This window comes from Megascapheus bottae, chromosome 2 (genome assembly GCF_031878675.1).
Source record: "Megascapheus bottae isolate mThoBot1 chromosome 2, mThoBot2.hap1, whole genome shotgun sequence".
In the NCBI taxonomy this organism is placed as follows: domain Eukaryota; kingdom Metazoa; phylum Chordata; class Mammalia; order Rodentia; family Geomyidae; genus Megascapheus; species Megascapheus bottae.
In genome coordinates this window covers 94,857,328-94,875,582 of record NC_143510.1, presented here as the reverse complement: position 1 = coordinate 94,875,582, position 18,255 = coordinate 94,857,328, and the positions used below count along the sequence as shown (strand labels likewise).

The window sequence follows — 18,255 nt, the reverse complement described above, 5'->3', positions numbered from 1 at the left end:
GCTGGCCTTTGCTCAGTTCTCCTTGTCCTGATGGAGGAAGCTGAAAACCATCATGCCCAGTGCCCAGACTACTCTTCTCCTGCACACTAGCACACCTGCAAATGTCAGCTCTCACCTACCCTCCTGCCAGCAGAGCATACGCTGCCAGGAAGAGCCCCGCTGAAACAGCAAACGTGGAACCACACTTAAAAGGCTGCCTCTGTTTGCAAACCCGGCATGTGGGGCTTTATCTTGGCATTTAAAGTTAAGTGTGGCAGGGATTCCAATGCAAATTAAGAAAGCGACAGTCTGTCAAGGAGCCAGGTGAGTCAATGACCCAAGAAAGAAGATGTAGGAGTGTCAGAGACCACCAGCCTTCCGCGGACTTCCCCCCTGACGCTGTCACTCCAGTGCAGGCACCACCACCTGAGTCCCACCTGGGCAGTCTCCCTTCTCTCACTGCCTTCCAATCTCTCTCAGCACGGCGGCCAAAGTAACTCAGGCAAACCCCACACCCACCAGTGCCCATCCCTGCTCAGTCCCTCCACAGGAAATAAGAATCCAGTGAGTGGGGATCTCCAGCCACTCCATCACCAAGAAACGGTCCTGCTGTCTTTCCTTCCTGATGGGTTTTTGTCCCAGCGCCAGGCTGCTCTCCTTTGGCTGTTTCACTTAAGGCTAGTGCTCTGCCATTTGAGACTCACCTCCACATCCACATTTTTGGTAGCCAGCTGGCTTTGACTATAGACCTCAGCCTCCAGAGCAGCGAGGACTACAGGCATGAGCACTGATATCAGGCTGCACATGCCAACAGCTACAAGTATTAACACAAGTACTCATTCTTGGCTCTCCCGTTCTATCCCAAGCTCCCTGAGGGAACAGATCTTAGTCTGTTTTGCTCACTAATGTAACCCCTCACTTCTGGAGTGTAGGGGTCCTGGCACAGGCTATGAATTAAATGAGTAGTTACTGAATGAATGCATGCATGCAAGAATGAGTGATCAAACTCGCAACTGGTCCAGGAGACCACGCCTCATATCATGAAAGAGAACTGAGCTATACCAAACGATCTTCCCCTCGTCGCCACAGCCACTTAGGTCTAATGCAACCCCTTGTGTCACAGATGCACAAACAATGGCACCAGGGGTAACCCAACTTGGTGAACGTCACACAGGTAATGGAAGGCTAAAGTCCACGTAAGACCTAGTCAGATGTCTTTCCACCCTTTCACACTGGCTGGTTCATCCAAGAAAGGAATTTATAAGAAAGCCCCAGCCAAATACACAATCAAAGACCAGGCATGCACAGACGGGGGTCTACCAGCAAGACGACCTCTCAGGCATGACCTCGGCTAAATCACACAATCTCTCCAGGCTAATGTGGAAGACAGGCTCTACCGCTAGTTCTCATTACTAACCCCCTCAGACAATGAGGCAGCACAGAGAAGGTACTGAACTTAGAGCTGCACATAAAATGGCCAGGTTTTACAAGGAGGCAGGCTTCAAGTAAAATGAGAGAAGAGAGGCAAGCTAGACAAAAGGGTGAGGGGGAAGAAACAGTCTCATCAGAGTGACAAGCTCAGAACAACATGCAAAGTACAGCATGGAGGAACCAAGAAAGCCAAGCCTATCAGCGGTCTGTGAGCAAAGTTCAAAGAAAGGAGGAGAGGAATATGGCTTATGACTGAGCAGTGGTCAAGTCATAAAGGACCTGTGACATTGCCCCTGAATGCCTACGCATAGCTTGCATTTCAAAAACAACCAAGAGGCTTCAAACCAAGCCTGCCTTAGTGAGTCCTACTTGGAAGATAAAAACCTGTATTTTGCAAATGACAAAGCCCAGTGACACCTGTGGAGCACCACAATGGAGGCGTAGTCCACACTAAGTGCTTAATGAATGCTGGCCACACTGTCATGGAATGTTTAGAGTTCAACCTCCCTTCGCAGTCCAGTGTTCTGAGGTACATCCTCTCCCGCCTGAGTTTCCCTGGATGAGGTCTGCATTCAGGAAAAACAAGCAATCACGGAAACCACTGAAAAGACCAGGCAGAGGCACAGGAGCCTGGCTAGGAGCTCTGCGAGCACTGCACTTATGCAGGTGAGGACCCAGAACTTGGAGATGAGCGCCAGGAGGGAATCACAGGAAGACAGAAAAGGCCAACACGTGTGCTGTTCCAGGCTGACGCTGAAACAGCAGCCTGCCCCAAGAGAGAGCCACCTGACTGAAGAGCAACACGGGGATTACGCAGGCCCAACCGCCGCCCTCTACCCTCCCGCGTTCAGTGGAGCCTCCAGCAGCTCTCATCTGCACTGCAACACCTGAAGGGGCCTGCAGAAGGGCCTGAGACACATCACAGTATGGATACTGACGAATCCAAAGGGGAAAAGTCGGCCTTTAGTCAGCCACACTGGCTTCCCACAGGAGACCAAGGATTGTATTCACTTCCTCCGCCTTCCACAACACACCAACACAAATGGGTGGCTCAAAATACCAGGAATTTACTCTCTTGGTTCTAAACTATAAAACCAAGGTGTTAGCAGAGCCATGCTCTCTGTGAAGTCTTTAGGGGAGGACCCTTTCCTGCCACGGCTAACTTCTAGTGGTTGCCAGCAGCCCCTGGCTCTCCTTGGTGTGTAAAGACATTTCATCTCTCTGGATCCGTCTCTCTGGGATCAACTCTCCTGTTCTTACAAGGACACCAGTCATATGTTTGGACCCCTGTAAACCCTGTATGACCTCATTTGAACTTGACTACTGAAAAGACCCTATTTCCAAATAAGGTCACATTCTTAGGTCCAGATGCAAGTGATTTTAGGGAGTCCACTTTTCCCACCATGACAGGAGTACTGAGAGCTCTAATCGTAGCACTCAAGAGGCTGAGGCAGGAGTCAAGGGTAAAGGCTAGCCTATGTTACATGGCAAGTTCAAGGGACACGGGGCTACATATGTGGCCAGCCAACTACATGTAGAGACCTTGTTCTCAAAAGAGTGGGGGAAAGGCTATAAATAGATACAGGCTTGCATCTAACAACTCCACAGCATCCACCCCAGCTCACGGTTAATTACTGTCTAGGCTGAAGAGGAACAAACAGCCCCCACACCTGAAATCAACACGCCAAAGTCATGTGGCCATGTGGCTCCTTGCACCTGAGCACTATGTTCCCGCAGCATTTGTCCTTTCAGAACTAGGCCTCCTAGTCAGAATCTCCATTTCAGTATTCTTCACATCCTGGACCTTTTAAGGTTTGAGGAACACTTATGGCTAACCGTGCCCAATCCCAATGGAGTAAAACAGGGTCTCTGGCTGCCTTTGGTGACTCCTCTCATCCTCGAGTTCAGTGAGTCTGAGCAGTGGATAACCCCACTAAGCCTCAGTCACTCTGACAAATCCGTTTTGCCAACTGGATCTCAAAGTTTCTAGTGCTAACACACTACACAATACTGTCTATTATGAAACACAGAACACAACCCACTTATGTATTTGTGAATGGCACTATTTAAACGGTGTTAATACCACATGTCTGAATATTCAGAACTCATCGTGATTCACGTTTCCTTAGGTATTCTGTCTCTAATGTCTTCTCATTTCCCTTGGGCCCAGTGGGACTTAGGGACACTGGAGTTGTGAATTCCCAGAATGGACCAAGTATTAACTTTCATGATTTTTTTTCTTTTTAAATCTGCTTCTAGCTGCTGGCACAGAGAAGTGGGGTGTGTGTGTGTGTGTGTGTTTCAGAGAGAGAGGAAACACGAAAATTCACTGGACACTTCCAACCCGCTTTCCAACTCAAGGCAAAAGCAGCAGCTGGCTAGAGAGCAGAGGAGGCAAACCAAGTGGGTCAAAACACCAACACCCTGCAGAGAGTGACACCCCCCCCCCCCCCGGGGCCCCTGGCTCAGGCAGCTGTTTCCTGACTCCACCAAGCTGCCCAGGGCTTGACCCCAGACAGTTCCTTCCCGGGGAACCAAGAGGAGCCAAGGAGTCCAGGGCCCAGAGAAACCTGGGACAGCTCCTGGCCCACCCCCTCCCCACCTCCCTCCTCCCCCTCCCCACCCTCCTCCTCCCCCTCCTCCTCCCCCTCCCCTGCGCCCCTCCCCACCCCCTCCTCCTCCCCTTTCCCTGCGCCCCTCCCCACCCCCTCCTCTCTCCCTCCCCTTCCCCTGCCCCCCTCCCCACCCCCTCCTCCCCTCCCCCTCCCCCCTCCTCTCCCCCTCCCTCTCCCCCTCCCCTCGCAGTCATTTCCCAGGCCGCCCCCAGCGCCCCTCACACGGACTCGGGCCCCAGAGCCCCTTCCTCGGAGCCAGGACCTCGGCCCCAGACCCCGACCCCACCCGCGTCCAGGTCACCGCGGCCGCCTGACCTCTGACCCCTGACCTCGACCCGGCCCTCCCCGGCACACCCACCTGCCCGGGACTTTGCTGGTGCTGCGCTTCCAGAACTGCTTCCTGGCCCCGTCGCTGGCCATGGCCCCTCCGCATCCCTCAGACCCGCGGCCCCGACTCCCCACGCGAGGCCGGGCTGCCCCCCCGCGGCCCTCCCGGCGCCCCGACCCGGCCCCGGGTCCCTGGAGCCGAGAACCGAGGAGCGCTTCCGCCTCCCTCCGGAAGTGGTACTCGGCGGTCCCGGAAGTCCCGCCCCGGCGCGAGAGGCGCGCGACGGCGACGGCGACGGCGAGCGGGGGCGAGCGGGGGCCTCGGACGCCGCGCGGAGGGGGACGGGGAGGACGCCGGCCCGCGCTCCGCCCCCCCGCCCTGCTCCGCGTGCCCGGCCTCCGTCCCCGGCCAGCCGGGCCTCGGCTCGCCCGCCTGCGTCCGGGGCGCCCCCTCCTCCCCCGCTCCTCCCCGCCGCGGGGAGCGCGAGCGGCCGGTCCAGGGACCCCGTCAGCGTGGGGCGGAGCAGGGGCGGAGCAGGGCGCACCTGGGCGCGGGCGTGCCTGCCGGCCCGAGGAGCCCGGGGACGGCGCCCGGGTCCCCCACAAAGGACCTGGCGGAGGGCGGGACCCAGGGAAGGGAGGCGGCGAGGGGGCCGCTGCAGGGCCTGCCTACGACCGAGCCCCGCTGCTGCCTCCCGTGAGCAGGGGTGGTGCCTCCAGCAGAGACCCCAGGTGAGGCCGCCGCGTGTGCCAAAGGAGGGGGAGCTCGGGGGAAGCCGCGGAGAGAAATCGGAACAGCGGAGACAAGCCGAAAGAGCCCCAGCAGTAGACCAGGCTTGGCTCGGTGGAGGCCGCGGGGAGCGGAACCCGGGAACAGACCGCCCGAACCCGCAGGAGGCGCTGAGCTCGGGGATGCGCTCGTCCTCACCGGGAGCCACAGCTAATGGTCGAGAAGCAGATGTAAGAGGACTTAGGCAAACCCAAACCGTAGATGAGACTGGCGAGGGAGGAAACTGTCGATGCCTAATCGTTCAGAGAGTAGTTTGTGTTGGTTTTGGTCTTGCCAGTCCTGGCCTTGAGCTCAACGCCTGAGCCCTGTCCTTGGACTTTCAGAAACAAGACTTTTGAACAGAAAGAATTCTTAGGCTGTGAAGTAGAGGAAGGTGAAGTAGATTCAGTGATTTGGCCATTTAGACATTTCCCTCAGATAAAGACACCTTTGGAACGAGTCATTTCCTCGGGGTATGTACCCTAGAATAACCTGCCCAGATGTGCAAAGACAAGAATGCCCATTACACCATGGCTTCTGATAGTGGTGGAGCTTTGGGGGAGAAGCAGCTTAGGAGAGTGGTTACTGCATGGTGTCCAGGATGATCTACAAAGTTTTGACTGTGCTGCTATGTTTTATTGAGGCAGAGTTTAATCGGAATGTGTTACATTCTTGCTCACATCTGGCTCTGCCACTAGGGGTAGACATCCAGCCCTTTTGTTACACTGTTCATGATTTTTTTCTCTGTATAAAATGTTTCATAACCCATTAAAAATGTACTCACTGAGCTCCCACTCTGTGCTGTGCACTGTTACTTCAAACCTTGGAGGAGGGCAAAGAAAAATGAGGCAACATGGGCACTGAGCAGTGTTCATGGCTGGCTTGGCAGGTGACAGGGTCGGGAGTATTAGTCTCATCCATGAGGGTCTAGGCGAGTGTTTAAGGTACAATAGGTGTGGTAGTATTGATAAAAGATACAAGCAAAAAGTGGACTACTAGGGAACAGAAAGATAATTCGGTATGGCCAGATTTGTGATGAAACTTGAATTCCACAGTAAACAGATGGGGAAAGGGAAAGGTAGGTATTTACAGCAGTTGAGCTATGACAGGTTACAAAGGCGGTACCAGACAAACTTGAGATAACTCACATTGAAACAAGTCAGCAGAGCCTTCACACTGCTACAAAGACATCATCATGGAAGAGAGCCATCCCGGGGCAGGGGGAGGCCATACTCTGGAGAGGAAACATGCTCTGCATCTGAGGACAGTTGCCAAGGACAGGCTTATCTTGGTCCCCCCAGCACCTGGGGAGTGAGAGCTCTCAACAGTATCTCCTCACCCTTCCCCAGCTTGGGGTAAGCTCATTCATCTTGGAAGAGCATCTTTAGGACTCTGGCTGGTCCACTTTGCTTACACCAAAGCCTCTTGCCTCCCTCCAGCATTATTGTATTATCCTGGTAGAGTCCCTTCCCCCCACCCCCAGCTAGTTCCTCTGCTTTTCTGGGTGGCTTATCTGCTAGAGTGACCCAGATTCCTATCCTGAGGCCTTCGGATTCTCTGGTCACTCATCGTGCCCTCAGATGTGGCTACTCTACTTGCCCACCTGCCATCAAGCCGGCAGAATAGCAGGAAGAGACCTGTTCACAGAGGTGCCTGACTTGCTCTTCACCTTCCAGAGGTCAGGAGCCAGTGTCTTCCCTGGCCTGGTCTCAGGACACAAAGCAATGGTAACTTGAAAGTTAATGGATTCTTCCTGATTTCCTTCTAGAATCATCCTGTTCTGGGAATTAAGTCCTCCAGAAGAGCCTAGAATTGGGAGGACAGGAAGCACCGGTGCTGGAGTTGGTGAGTTTGCCACTCCTACTTCCTCTCCACACCGGTGTCTTCTACTTAGAGAGTGCAAGGCATATTCAGCGGATGGGCTCAGAACTAGAAGAGAGGTGTGGTGGGCGTACTCCATGCTGTACGGTAAGTCCAGTGCCTCGGCTCGACAGGGAATCCCGGGGCGAATCATATGCTATGAACCCACACACAAAATCCACGCCAGTGGCTCGCCCCCCACCTGACCACACAGGTACAAGGAATGGTGTTTACAATCCTGTGAACCAAGCCAAAGTGGATTCTGGAATCTGATTTTTATTTGCCAAGCTCTGAGACTGCAACAAGCCCAGGTTTGGTCTGCACTGCCACTCTGTGTCACTCTCCTGCCTCCAACAACCTGTGGATGGAAGAGACAAAGGAGAGACCGTGGCCATGTGGACAGATCACCTAGGGATATGACAAGGAGTTAGGGACATGGGCTCTGTTGGGGGAGCTGGCATTGCTTGCCACCAGCCATGGTAGCCCCCACTCCCAGACAAAGTCCGAGGCACAACCACCATGAAATGTCACTCTCTGTCACCTCACAGGAACTCCTGAGATAACCATGTGTGAGGGTTTCATAGTCAGGAGGGTTAGCCAAGGGCTGGGGGGCAGAGATAGAGCCCGGTGGTCAGTAGTCACGGGGTACCTGACAGGACTTGGGGTTGGTTGGGAACAGGGTATGGCTAGAGCTAAGAGTGGGGGGGGGGGGGCTGGTGGCAATAGGCTAGACAGCTCCTAGAATGTGTCAATGTGTCTCCCAGGCCAGGCCACCAGCTTCCTTCCCTCACAACTGATATGAAGGTCATCTCCAGGTAGACAGGACAGCAGGCCTCGGGGTCTGCCCAGACTAGGGTCAGGCCCTCCGCATGGCCTGTCTTGGGACCACCTCCAGTGGCACAAGCCTGGGCTGCCCACAGCCCATCGCACCTGGGCCAAAAGGAGTGGACCACCACGGCTTGAGGCAGAGTCTGAGCCTGGTAGGAGCTAGGCCTCTGTTGCCTATTGCCCTCTGGTTCCTGAACAGTGAGAGGAGAGATCAAGACTTGGAATATCAGGCAGTGCATGGAAGGTGTTGGCCAGCAGGGGGCAGAAGCCAAGCAAAGCTAAAGCCGGCACATGAGTGGTCTTAAACTGGGAGTGGCCACGGGTCTCTAATGAAGACCAGAAATGCTGCTGTCCATATCTCCACTGCTCTGCTCTTGGTCTGCCACTTGCAGGTCTCTGCAGCAGGCTCTCCATTCTTGTCCTCACTGCTCTGGGGTTCCCAATGATGGACAGCCCCTCCTCCTTCTGCCCCACCCCTCCCCTGGCCACCAGGCCACTCAGTCCATAGCTGATCAATGAGCCGAATAGAACTAGGGACCCCATCCACAAAGGGCCGTGTGGAGCCGGGGACCCCATCCACAAAGGGCCGTGTGGAGCCGGGGACCCTATCCACAACGGGCCATGTAGGCCCTCAAGCACACACACCTCTACGCCCACTTGACCTCTCCTGGGCTGTCTCCACAGCATTGCCCGGCACAGCTTCGGGCAGAGGGCCCTGAGGCATGGCTTCCTGTCAGAGGATAGAGCTTAGACACTTGTTTAGAAACGTGAATGAGTTCAAGGCAAAGTCTCCATGGGGCAAGGCATGCCCAGGCCAGCTTCACACTGCTCCTGCTGCAGAGTGTGGCTTGGCATCGTAAGGAGAGGAGGATGAAGGGGACTGGGCCATGTCCCAGCCCTGTCTGAGCCTCAGCTTCTCCTGCCGTAAACTGAGGGCTGTGGACCCTGCCCTGGCCAGCTCACTGACTTCTCAGGATCAAAGCTAGAGGGTGAGAGGTGGAGGGAGGCAGGAGGCCATTGAGGGAGACCCAGTGGCCTTCTCTCACTTAAAGGTCTTATCTGGGTCAGCTCTCTGGCATGGAGCCACGGCTAGGTGCGGATGGCTGACAGCCCCTGCTGGAGCCTGGCCCAGACGCAGGGCACACCCTCCCTGCCCTGCCCATTTCCTCTTTCCTTGTTGACTTCTGTCAGCCACGGACCCCAGGTGCTCCCCATGACTCACTGCCAACATCAATCAGTGCCAGCACCCAATTTTCTAATAGCCAGGCCTCCTGCGAGTTGCACGACTAGGGCCATAAAAGCAAGGCAGATCCCTGAGTCCTGCTGGCCTCCCCCCCAGGGACCCTTCCCCACTATCACTTCCTACTGTCCTCCAGAGGCGTAGACCCAACTCACAACACTGCTTGGGAAACATCGATAGCTCCCTGTCTGCCGGAACCTCCATACCCCTCCTCCAAGTTGTGTGGGTTCCCTTCTCCCTCTCCCCAGCACTCCAGGCTTTTTCTAACATGTGCCTGTTCTCTCTGCACAGGGCCAGCCTTCACCCCCCCCCCCACCTCCCACCCTTCACTCTCTGAAGTCACAGCTTCCTTCAAGATCCTGGCAAATATTGAATCCCAGGGCTCTAGAGAATTCCAGGAAGCCCCTTCTGTCCCATGCCTCCCCTTCCACTCTGAGCTGATGGTGTCTCTGGGGAGCTTGTCCTCCCCCTTATGTCAAGAGGACCACAGGCTGGCCAAGTGGTTCCCGACAGCGCGCTGGGCACTGTTGGGATGCCAAAGGCATCTCAGGCTTGCTGCCTCCTGTCTCCCCCCAGGAGATAGTGCTAGCCTCCCACAGCCCCGCCCTAGGAGAGCGTGAGACCTGCATCCGAGAGGTGCCTGGAGCTGCCCACGGCTCTTCTCTACCTCCTGGCTGTTTCTGAGTCACAGCTCTTCATGCCCCACTGCACCCCTGGAAACACCAGGCACCGCCAGAGAGCTGCCCAGGGCTCGGGTGACGCCAACTCCTGTGACCTGGGCATGTCACAGCCAGCCCCTCTCTGAGCCTCATAGGCTACATCTGTAAAGTAAGGACAACCACCCCATCCTTCATGTCTCACTGCGTTGCCTAAAGATCAAAGGAGGCAATAAATGGGGAATTGCTGTGATGAGCTGTACAGGGCCCACCTATGTCAGGAGCTGGTATTTAATTAACACCAAATCAAGGGAGCTAACTGCTCATTCAAGCGCTGCCATGGCGAGTCCCTGAGACAGAGCTGCCCCGTGGTGGGGACTCTGGCACACAGAAGGTATCCCTGAATTGCAGAGTGATTAATTCACACAACTCGAAAGACCAAAGGTACGTCTCAACACTAGCATGCAACACAGTGTTTCCTCTCCGGCCATAATCCCAGGACTCATCCTGCCCTCTCTGACCAGACTGCTGCTCCTGAGAAGACTGACCGACAAAGGAGCACCTCCCAAATGTCTCCCTCTGGCTCTGAGTTAACCCTGTCGTTTGCTGGACCATGTGTAGTGGCCCTCTGATGAATCCAGATCAGCTGTGCCCGTGCCTCCTGGCAGTGAGCAGGCCCCAGCTACATCCTGCTGTGAGAGGAAGGACAAGGAGGACACAAGACAAGGCACAAGTGGCAGGAAGAGCTCAAAGGTACAGAGGAGGGGGTGGCTTTGAGGTTCCCTCTCACCCCTGCTTTCCGGGGGGGGGGGGCGCTCTGGGAAGAGCAGGACAGGCTGCTGTGTGTCTCCTGGGGCAAGGCAAGGGCCATCTATGTCTGGGAAGCACAGGAATGTGCAAGGTCTCCCCCACTGTGCCCCAAATGGGCATCTCTGGGGCCTGTGTCTCCCACCCCTAGTGATCTGCCCTTGACCTATGACAAGCTAGAGACAAGCTGCATGTGCCACAGGGCAGGGGGCCATTCTCACACTCCTGCTCCCCATCCCCCTCCACCCCAGGGAAACAAGCATGAGGAATTTTCCAATAGCAGGAAGTCAGCTGGCCTTCGGATCCACTTGCAACTGCTCATAGCACTTGCTCATTAGCCGTGCCGTTCTATTTCAGCTGCAGCCTAAATGAGATCACTCACCACGCGACTGAGCCAGCCCAGGGAGACTTAGCCAGGCGGTGCCTCCCTGGGGAGGGTCCCAGGCTCCTGAAGTTAGGACTCTTAGGGTGACCCACAGCCTGAAGCAGAAAGGTTTGCTGGATGTGGGTCATGATGTGCTAAAGCCAAGAATTTCCCAGCACCAGGAGGCACTGGCCTCCCCAAGTGCTCTGGGGCCATCTTGCTGTGCTTCTGCCTATGGGGGAGCTCCTGGCTCTTGGAAGCCCAGTCTGTACACCTCCCCCAGAGCCAGGCTCAACAGTTCTCGAGTTGGATAAGGACCCCCCCCACCCCAGCCCCTCCATGCTTTTGTGAGACCCTAGTGGGAACTGGGCCCTCCTGTGACTGGGGCTCCTCCCTCCCCTTACCGCTCTCCTCAAACCCAGCCTCAGGAAAGTGGGCCACATGGCCACATGGCACTACATAGCCCAGACTCCGGACCCCATACTTTTCTGGGATGCGCACTCTCCCTGTAAGATAACGTTTAGTGTGCCTGTCCCTTTGCCATGTGCTTTGCCTCTTCATGCTGGACAGTGGCCTCTGCCACTGCATCTATGCAGAAGCCAAGAGATCTGTCTAAAGCAAACACCACTCAACAATCTTGATTGCCACTTTTCCCTGGAACTCAGGGATTCACCCACGGAGCTCCAGCAGTGCACAATTGGACGAAGGTTCTAAATCTTGAATTGTTCACTCATGGAGGGAAGAGAAAGATGCACGAGGACCTCGGTTTTGAGGTGCTGCAGAGGAATTTATGTGTGTGTGTGTGTGTGTGTGTGTGCCAGAGATGGGGCTTGAACTCAAGGCCTTCGTGCTGGTTCTGAGCTTTCTGCTCAAGTCTATCTCTACCACTTAAGCTGCCACCCCAGGTCTGACCTTTAAGTTTGCTAGAGCTAAGAGGTTCACTGACTTGCCGGCCTGGGCTGACTTCAAACTGTGACCCTCAGAACTCAGCCTCCCAGCTAGCTAGGATTACAGGTGTGAGCCCCAAGAGGGCATGGTGTTTCTACCCAAAGGGCATAGTGCAGAGGATCTGCTGGAGGGAGGCTAGCGCTCAGAAGTGACAGCTCTCCTGAGTTCAGAAACAAGGGAGAGACAAGATGCAGAAGTCAAACAGATCAAAATCCCAACTCTGCGAATCCACAGGATTAATCCTACAGTGTTTCCTCCCCACCCTGGCAAAGCCATCATAGGGTAAGAGGCAGGGACAAGTAGTGACAGAATGTGGGGACGTTAGGACCTGGGCCCCTCGATGGAATGGCAGATGACAGGGCTGCTTTGCAAAACAGCGCCCTCGCGACTTAAACATAAGTCAGGATTAGACCTGCAATTCCAGCACTCAGAAGGCAAATGCCAGGCCAGCCTGGACTATGTAGTGATACCTTGTCTCCAAAGCACCCCTCTCCCAAAATGTAAAAGGAGCGGAAATTATGTTTTCGCAAAAAAAAAAAATTCTATGAATGTTCCATTCTGTGTGCAACCAGAATGGAAACCACCCAAACATACATCAACTGATGGGTAAGTATACATGGCACAGACACACGATGGAATGGTATGTAGCCACAGAAAGAATGGAGCATGGATCCATTCAAAACATGGATAGACCTTGAAAGACTCTGGTGCTGGTGTAACCCAACTCAGTCCCCTGTGGAGTCGAGAAGAGCCCAGGGAGTGGACGGGGAACTATAGAGGAGCCAAAGGGAAGCAGCATGGGCCTTGCTTCTTCTTCTAATCCTCTGCCTGTGAGAACAACAGACCACACCATCTCAGAGAAATGGGCCTCCGGCAGGCGCTGTATACTTGGACTTGACCTTGGACTTTCCAGCCTCCAGAGCTGTGAGCCATCAACCTCTGTTGTTACCAATAACCCACTTCTTATTGGCTCCCTTGGTTAGTAAATGTGTTCAACAGGGAAGGTCATGGAGGCAGAAAACAGGTGGAAAGGAGGCAGGGTGGAGGACCGTTTATGGGCATAGAGAGCCTTTATGGTAAATGAAAATGGTCTCAAATTGGTTATAGTAGTGGCTGTGTAGCTGTGACTGTACTGATAGTCAATGAACTCTGGACCTTACATCAGCAAATGGCATAGAATGTGAACCATATCTCAATAAAGCTGGTATTAAACAATCCAAGGCAGGCTCTGGGGTTGGACGGGATTTGTGGCCTTGGCTGGCCACCACTGGCCAGTGACTTCCTCTGGGCCCATGGGTCACTGGGCTGTGGCCTGTCCTACTAAAGTGGTATAGTTCATTTTCCAGAGTGTATGCCGAGCTCCAGGCCTGCATTTGCTCCTCCTTTTTCACTCCATTTCTGTGCCCTCCTTGCCTCCGCCAAGACAGAAAGAACAAAACAAAAGCAATCACTAGAATTTTAAGAAGAGACCAGAACCAGGCATCAGTAACTCACACTTTTAATTCTAGCTACTCAGAAGGTCAAAATCTAGGGGCCATGATTCAGAGCCCGTCCTAGCAGGAAAGTCTTTGACACTCTTATCTCTAATAAACCACCAAAAAGCAGAAAGTGACATTGTGGTTCACGTGGTAGAGCACTGGCTTTGAACCCAAAAGCTCAAGGACAGCCCCCAGCCCTCAATCCCTGAGTGTAAGCCTCAGGACAAGAATCAAAAGAAGAGAGAAGAGGGTCGGGAATTTGGCTAGTGGTAGAACGCTTGCCTAGCATGCACAAAGACCCGGGTTTGATTCCTCGGAACCACATACGTAGAAAAAAAGCCAGAACTGCTGCTGTGGCTCAAGTAGTAGAGCTCTAGCCTTGAGAAAGCCCAGGGACAGTGCTTGGGTCCTGAGTTCAAGCCCCAGGACTGGCAAAAGAGAGAGGGGGGAGAGGGGAGAGGAGAGAGGCCAGAAGGATAAGAGAGAAGACTTGTGAAACCTCAGGGATGCAGGGTATGGCTGGAGACTGGGATGCAACCCAGTTTCATTTATAAACATGGCTGCAGAGGCTGGGCCGAATGTGTTGCAGGAGCTGTGTTAGGCAAGACACCTTCCCTGGGTGTGTCTCACTGTTCTCTTAACTAGTCTCCTTACTGCAGCCTTTAGACTCTGCTCCCTCAGCCATCTGTGGCTTTTTATGGGTTTTGGAGACACAGCATGCGTGACTGGAAAATTGTGCTAAACTTGGATCATCTGCGAGGTCACCTTGTCACTTTCCCCAGGAATGGCAGCTCGATAAGTAATGACATCACAGGAGGAGCTTCCTTCCTCGCAGGCCCGTGAACAGAGCTCTGGGGACCCGGGCAGTAGGAAAAGAAGATCTCATTCTCTGGAGAAAGAAACCAGAGGATTTTGGGGAATCTCTTTGGGTCATGAGAGGATTTCCTCCATGTTGTCCTCTGGCTCTGGAGCAGAGTGGACAGGTAAAAACAGGAGTGTGTGACCCCTGGCTCAGACAAAGCTTGGCTCCCCAGCTCCCAGTTCCCCGCCCCTCCAGCCCCTCCCAGTACAACTCCAGGCCTTTCTTCTAAAATTACCTTCTTGACCCCCTGGACCAAGTACACAGGACCCATCATGAGGCGCTCTCAGAACCACACCGAGTCTCCCCCTTTGTCGCTGATCTGGGGACATAACCCAGCCTCAGAGAGCTGCTTTGCCTGGCATGCAGAGACCCTGGGCCCCATCCCAGCACCACAAGCAAAACTTCTGTTTCTGGGATTGTTCGGTTCTCTGTCTCCATAAGCAGTTTTATGCTGGGGAGTTCTTGTCTCCTCGAGTATGGCAAGGCTGAGTAAATATGGGTTGAAGGACTGTACTTCAGAAGTTGTGGTGCTGGGCTGGGGGACAGCTCCGTGGGAGAGCCCTTGCCAGCGTGGAGAAGCCCTCTGCCCACTCCAGCGTGGCAGAAACAGTAACAGCAAAGCAGTCACAGCTCCTCCCGGGCCTCACTTCATCGTCTGTCAAGGGAGCAGGGTGAGAGGACCAGGCTTCCGGGCTTGGGTGAGCAGCCTCAGTCCCAGCTTTCAGGTCAAGTTTATCACTTTCTTCTCCCCATATTCAAGGTCAAATTTATCACTGCCTTCCTTCCCCCCTGTGTTCTGCAAATAACTGGGGGAGGGCATAGCTTTCCAGTTCCACCTAGGTCCTTTGCATGGCATACCCCAAACAGCCTGCAGGGACATTTCCCAGGTAGGTTTTCCTGAGGCACCATGTCTTTGGTCATATTGGCTACTGGTTTCCATCATTCTTTACCATCCCCTTAAGATTCACGAAGTCCCTGCTGTTTTGTTTTCCTCCTCCTCCTCCTCCTCCTCCTCCTCCTCCTCTTCTTCATTTTTTCTTTTGGTTCAGTGTTTTCGGTTGCTTTTGGACCCTCCTTCTTTATTCCTTGTGTGAAGCTGCTGACTACACCCAGGTGAACCTTCATCCCCCAACTCTAAGCTCATCTCCCTGCAGTGTCCTGGCTGAAGTTTGTGCCCACTTCTGCCCTCTCATTTCAACTTTTGTCAGGGTAGTGTTCCTCTCAGCCTGGGCTGAGAACCCAGGCTACTCACCGTCTAATTTCCCTTTCTATGGTTAGTTTTGTGAGTCTCAGTCTTCCCATCTGTAAAACAACGCACACAAGATCAGGCACTGGTGGCTCGCACCTGTAATCCTAGCTACTCAAGGGGCTGAGATCCGAGGATCACTGTTTGAGCCAGCTTTGGGCAGGACAATCTGTAAGATTCTTATATCCAATTAATCATCAAAAACAAAAGCAAAACCAAAAAGCGCCAGAGTGGAGGTGTAAAAGTGGTAGAGTGCTAGCCTTAAACAAAAAAAAAAAGCTCAGAGTTCAAGCCCTGGGATCTGCAAAAGACAACAAAACCAGGGCCAGGAGTTTGGCCTAGTGGTGGAGTGCTTGCCTAGCATGCAGGAAGACCCGGATTCCATTTCTCAGTACCACATACATAGACAAAGCAGGAAGTGGTACTGTGACTCAAGTGGCAGAATCTTGAGAAAGCCCAAGGACAGCACTCAGGCCCTGAGTTCAAATCCCAGGACTGGCAAAAAAAAGAAAAGAACAGAATCAGAGCAAAGAAAGCTCCTGTCCAGCAATCATATTCAGGCCCCGGTGGGCAGCGGAGGCATCAGCATTTTGTGAATTACCAGCTTGCTCTGCACTACAGAATGTTGAGGACCAGAGGGTTTCCTCGGGCTACTCAGCTGTGCTGGCTTTCAAGGCAGTGCTTAGAAAGCCTGTTGAGGGCGGCGGGCAGAGGGAGGCATTCTGGCAGCCATGGTGGGTAGCAGAAACCTCTATCCCCACCGGGCACTGTTCTGGTTTCTTGCTAGCTCGCCAGGGAGGATGCCTCGGGAGAAGAGCAGGAAGGACATTTGTAAACAGGGCAGGAGGTCCAAGAGGAGAGAGGGGATAGGCCAGAGGCCAGGCCAGAACTACTACAAGCTGGCGTGGGGACCTCGGGTATGAGCAGCGCAGCAGGTGGGACGGTGGTGGGAGCGGATGGTTATGTGTGGATATCAGAGTGTAGACAGCTCAGGTGCCAACCTGAATCCTGGGAGAGGAAGGTGATTATGGCTGGGCAGGTGTCCAAGCGTGCATGCCCCAGGGCATCGGATCACAGGCCGGAAGCCCCAGCCCACACACGGGACACACAGTGAGACAGGTAGCAAGCTGGGGCCTGTCTGACTCAGAGTCTGAGCTGCTTGGGCTGAGCCTGTACTCTGGCCAACCTGGCATCTCCGGGCACCTGTGCTGAGCTGTGCCTTCTTTATTCCAGGTGACAGAGGTGAAGGTCAGCACGTGTGGCAGCTGGAGAGGACAGGAGAGTGGCCTCTGTGGGGGAGGGGGAGGGGGGTCTTTGGTGAGCACCCTGCATGGGGAAGGAGAAGGTGTCCCTGCCAGGGAGGAGAGGCACCAGTGGGCTAAAAGGCCCTGGCAGGAAGCTAAACCAGTCATCCGGACACAGCAGCAGCCTTTCCAGAAGAGACTCGGTCCACAAGGGCAGTGCCCACCACTGCTCTGCCAGCGGGCTTCACATCCAGCTCTTGATGGGCCCCAGGAGACCCAACATCCAGCAGGGGCCTGGCAGCCACTGAACACAGCAGCCTTCCCCGCCTCCCGTGTGTGCTCAGTCATGGCTCAAGGTCCTAAGGGTCTTCAGAACTGTCCTCCAAGACTGCAGCTCCCCTGGGCCAAGTCCAGGCCTTGCCCCAGTCAGGCCTCCCCCAGCCGTCCTGGAGCAGACAGTATGCAGGTTGTCTGGTGCTCCTCACTCCACCTCACAGAGGCAGGTTCAGGCCCACCTTGCTCCAAGCCTCAGTGGGAGGGAGGGGGAAGGACAGGCCTTGCTGCCCGCCCCCCAGAAGAGCAGGTCCAGCTTGTCCCGGGGCAGGGCTAGCACTAGGTTATGCTTGAGCCCTACCCACTGTTGCAAAACTATCGTGGAACCTGGGCTACTCTGGGCTCCCAGGTGACTCCCAGAGGTGACTCACCAGGGATGATCCAGATTGACACATCAGACCTGAGCATCTGGAGCGCAATGGAGGTCATGGGATCCTGCAGCAGCGTGGCTGAGCAGGGCTGGGCAGGTATCCTGGGCCAGTCCCCCGTGAGTCTAGGCTCTGTTACATGGGAGCCCCGAACCCTGCGCTCTTAGACAAGGCCCTCAGCCTCTCTGAGCCCCTGGCCGCCTCCATAGGCTGGTGATGCACACACCCCATTGGCCAACACTTGAGTGGACACTGTCTACACTGCTGAAGACACTCAGTCCTCAGGACCCCAGCACCCTGCCGGGTGCCCGCCCTGGACCCTTGCACCCTGCCGGGCGCCCCCCCTGGGCCCCTGCACCCTGCCGGGTGCCCCCCTCGACCCCTGCACCCTGCTGGGTGCCCCCCCTGGGCCCCCGCACCCTGCCCAGGCGCCCCCCTGCCCTGCACCCTGCCCAGGCGCCCCCTCCCCGGACCCCTGCACCCTGCCGGGCGCCCCCATCGACCCCTGAACCCTGCCTGGCGCCCCCCTGGACCCCTGCACCCTGCCGGGCGCCCCCCTCGACCGCTGAACCCTGCCGGGCGCCCCCCTGGACCCCTGCACCCTGCTGGGTGCCCCCCCTGGGCCCCCGCACCCTGCCGGGCGCCCCCCTCGACCCCTGCACCCTGCTGGGTGGCCCCCCTGGACCCCTGCACCCTGCCCAGGCGCCCCCCTGCCCTGCACCCTGCCCAGGCGCCCCCTCCCCGGACCCCTGCACCCTGCCGGGCGCCCCCATCGACCCCTGAACCCTGCCTGGCGCCCCCCTGGACCCCTGCACCCTGCCGGGCGCCCCCCTCGACCGCTGAACCCTGCCGGGCGCCCCCCTGGACCCCTGCACCCTGCCGGGCGCCCCCCTGCCCTGC

The 18,255-nt window shown here is 55.5% G+C and overlaps 1 protein-coding gene and 1 long non-coding RNA gene across 3 annotated transcripts in view; one reads left to right on the top strand and one right to left on the bottom strand.

The window, feature by feature from the left end:
* Window positions 1-4,593, bottom strand: part of Tbc1d22a (TBC1 domain family member 22A) — a 266,527-nt gene extending 261,934 nt beyond the window's left edge. For both annotated transcript variants that reach the window (XM_090328902.1, XM_090328903.1), the window contains exon 1: window positions 4,384-4,593. In XM_090328902.1, the coding sequence (XP_090185028.1) occupies window positions 4,384-4,445 (62 nt within the window). In that variant the 5' untranslated portion in view covers window positions 4,446-4,593. The remainder of the gene's footprint in view (window positions 1-4,383) is intronic.
* Window positions 4,594-8,471: 3,878 nt separating this feature from the next.
* LOC150067700 (uncharacterized) lies at window positions 8,472-16,924 on the top strand. Its single transcript, XR_016534637.1, has 3 exons — window positions 8,472-10,458; window positions 14,085-14,285; window positions 16,644-16,924. It is a non-coding gene; the product is annotated as an uncharacterized LOC150067700 (long non-coding RNA).
* Window positions 16,925-18,255: the final 1,331 nt, after the last annotated feature.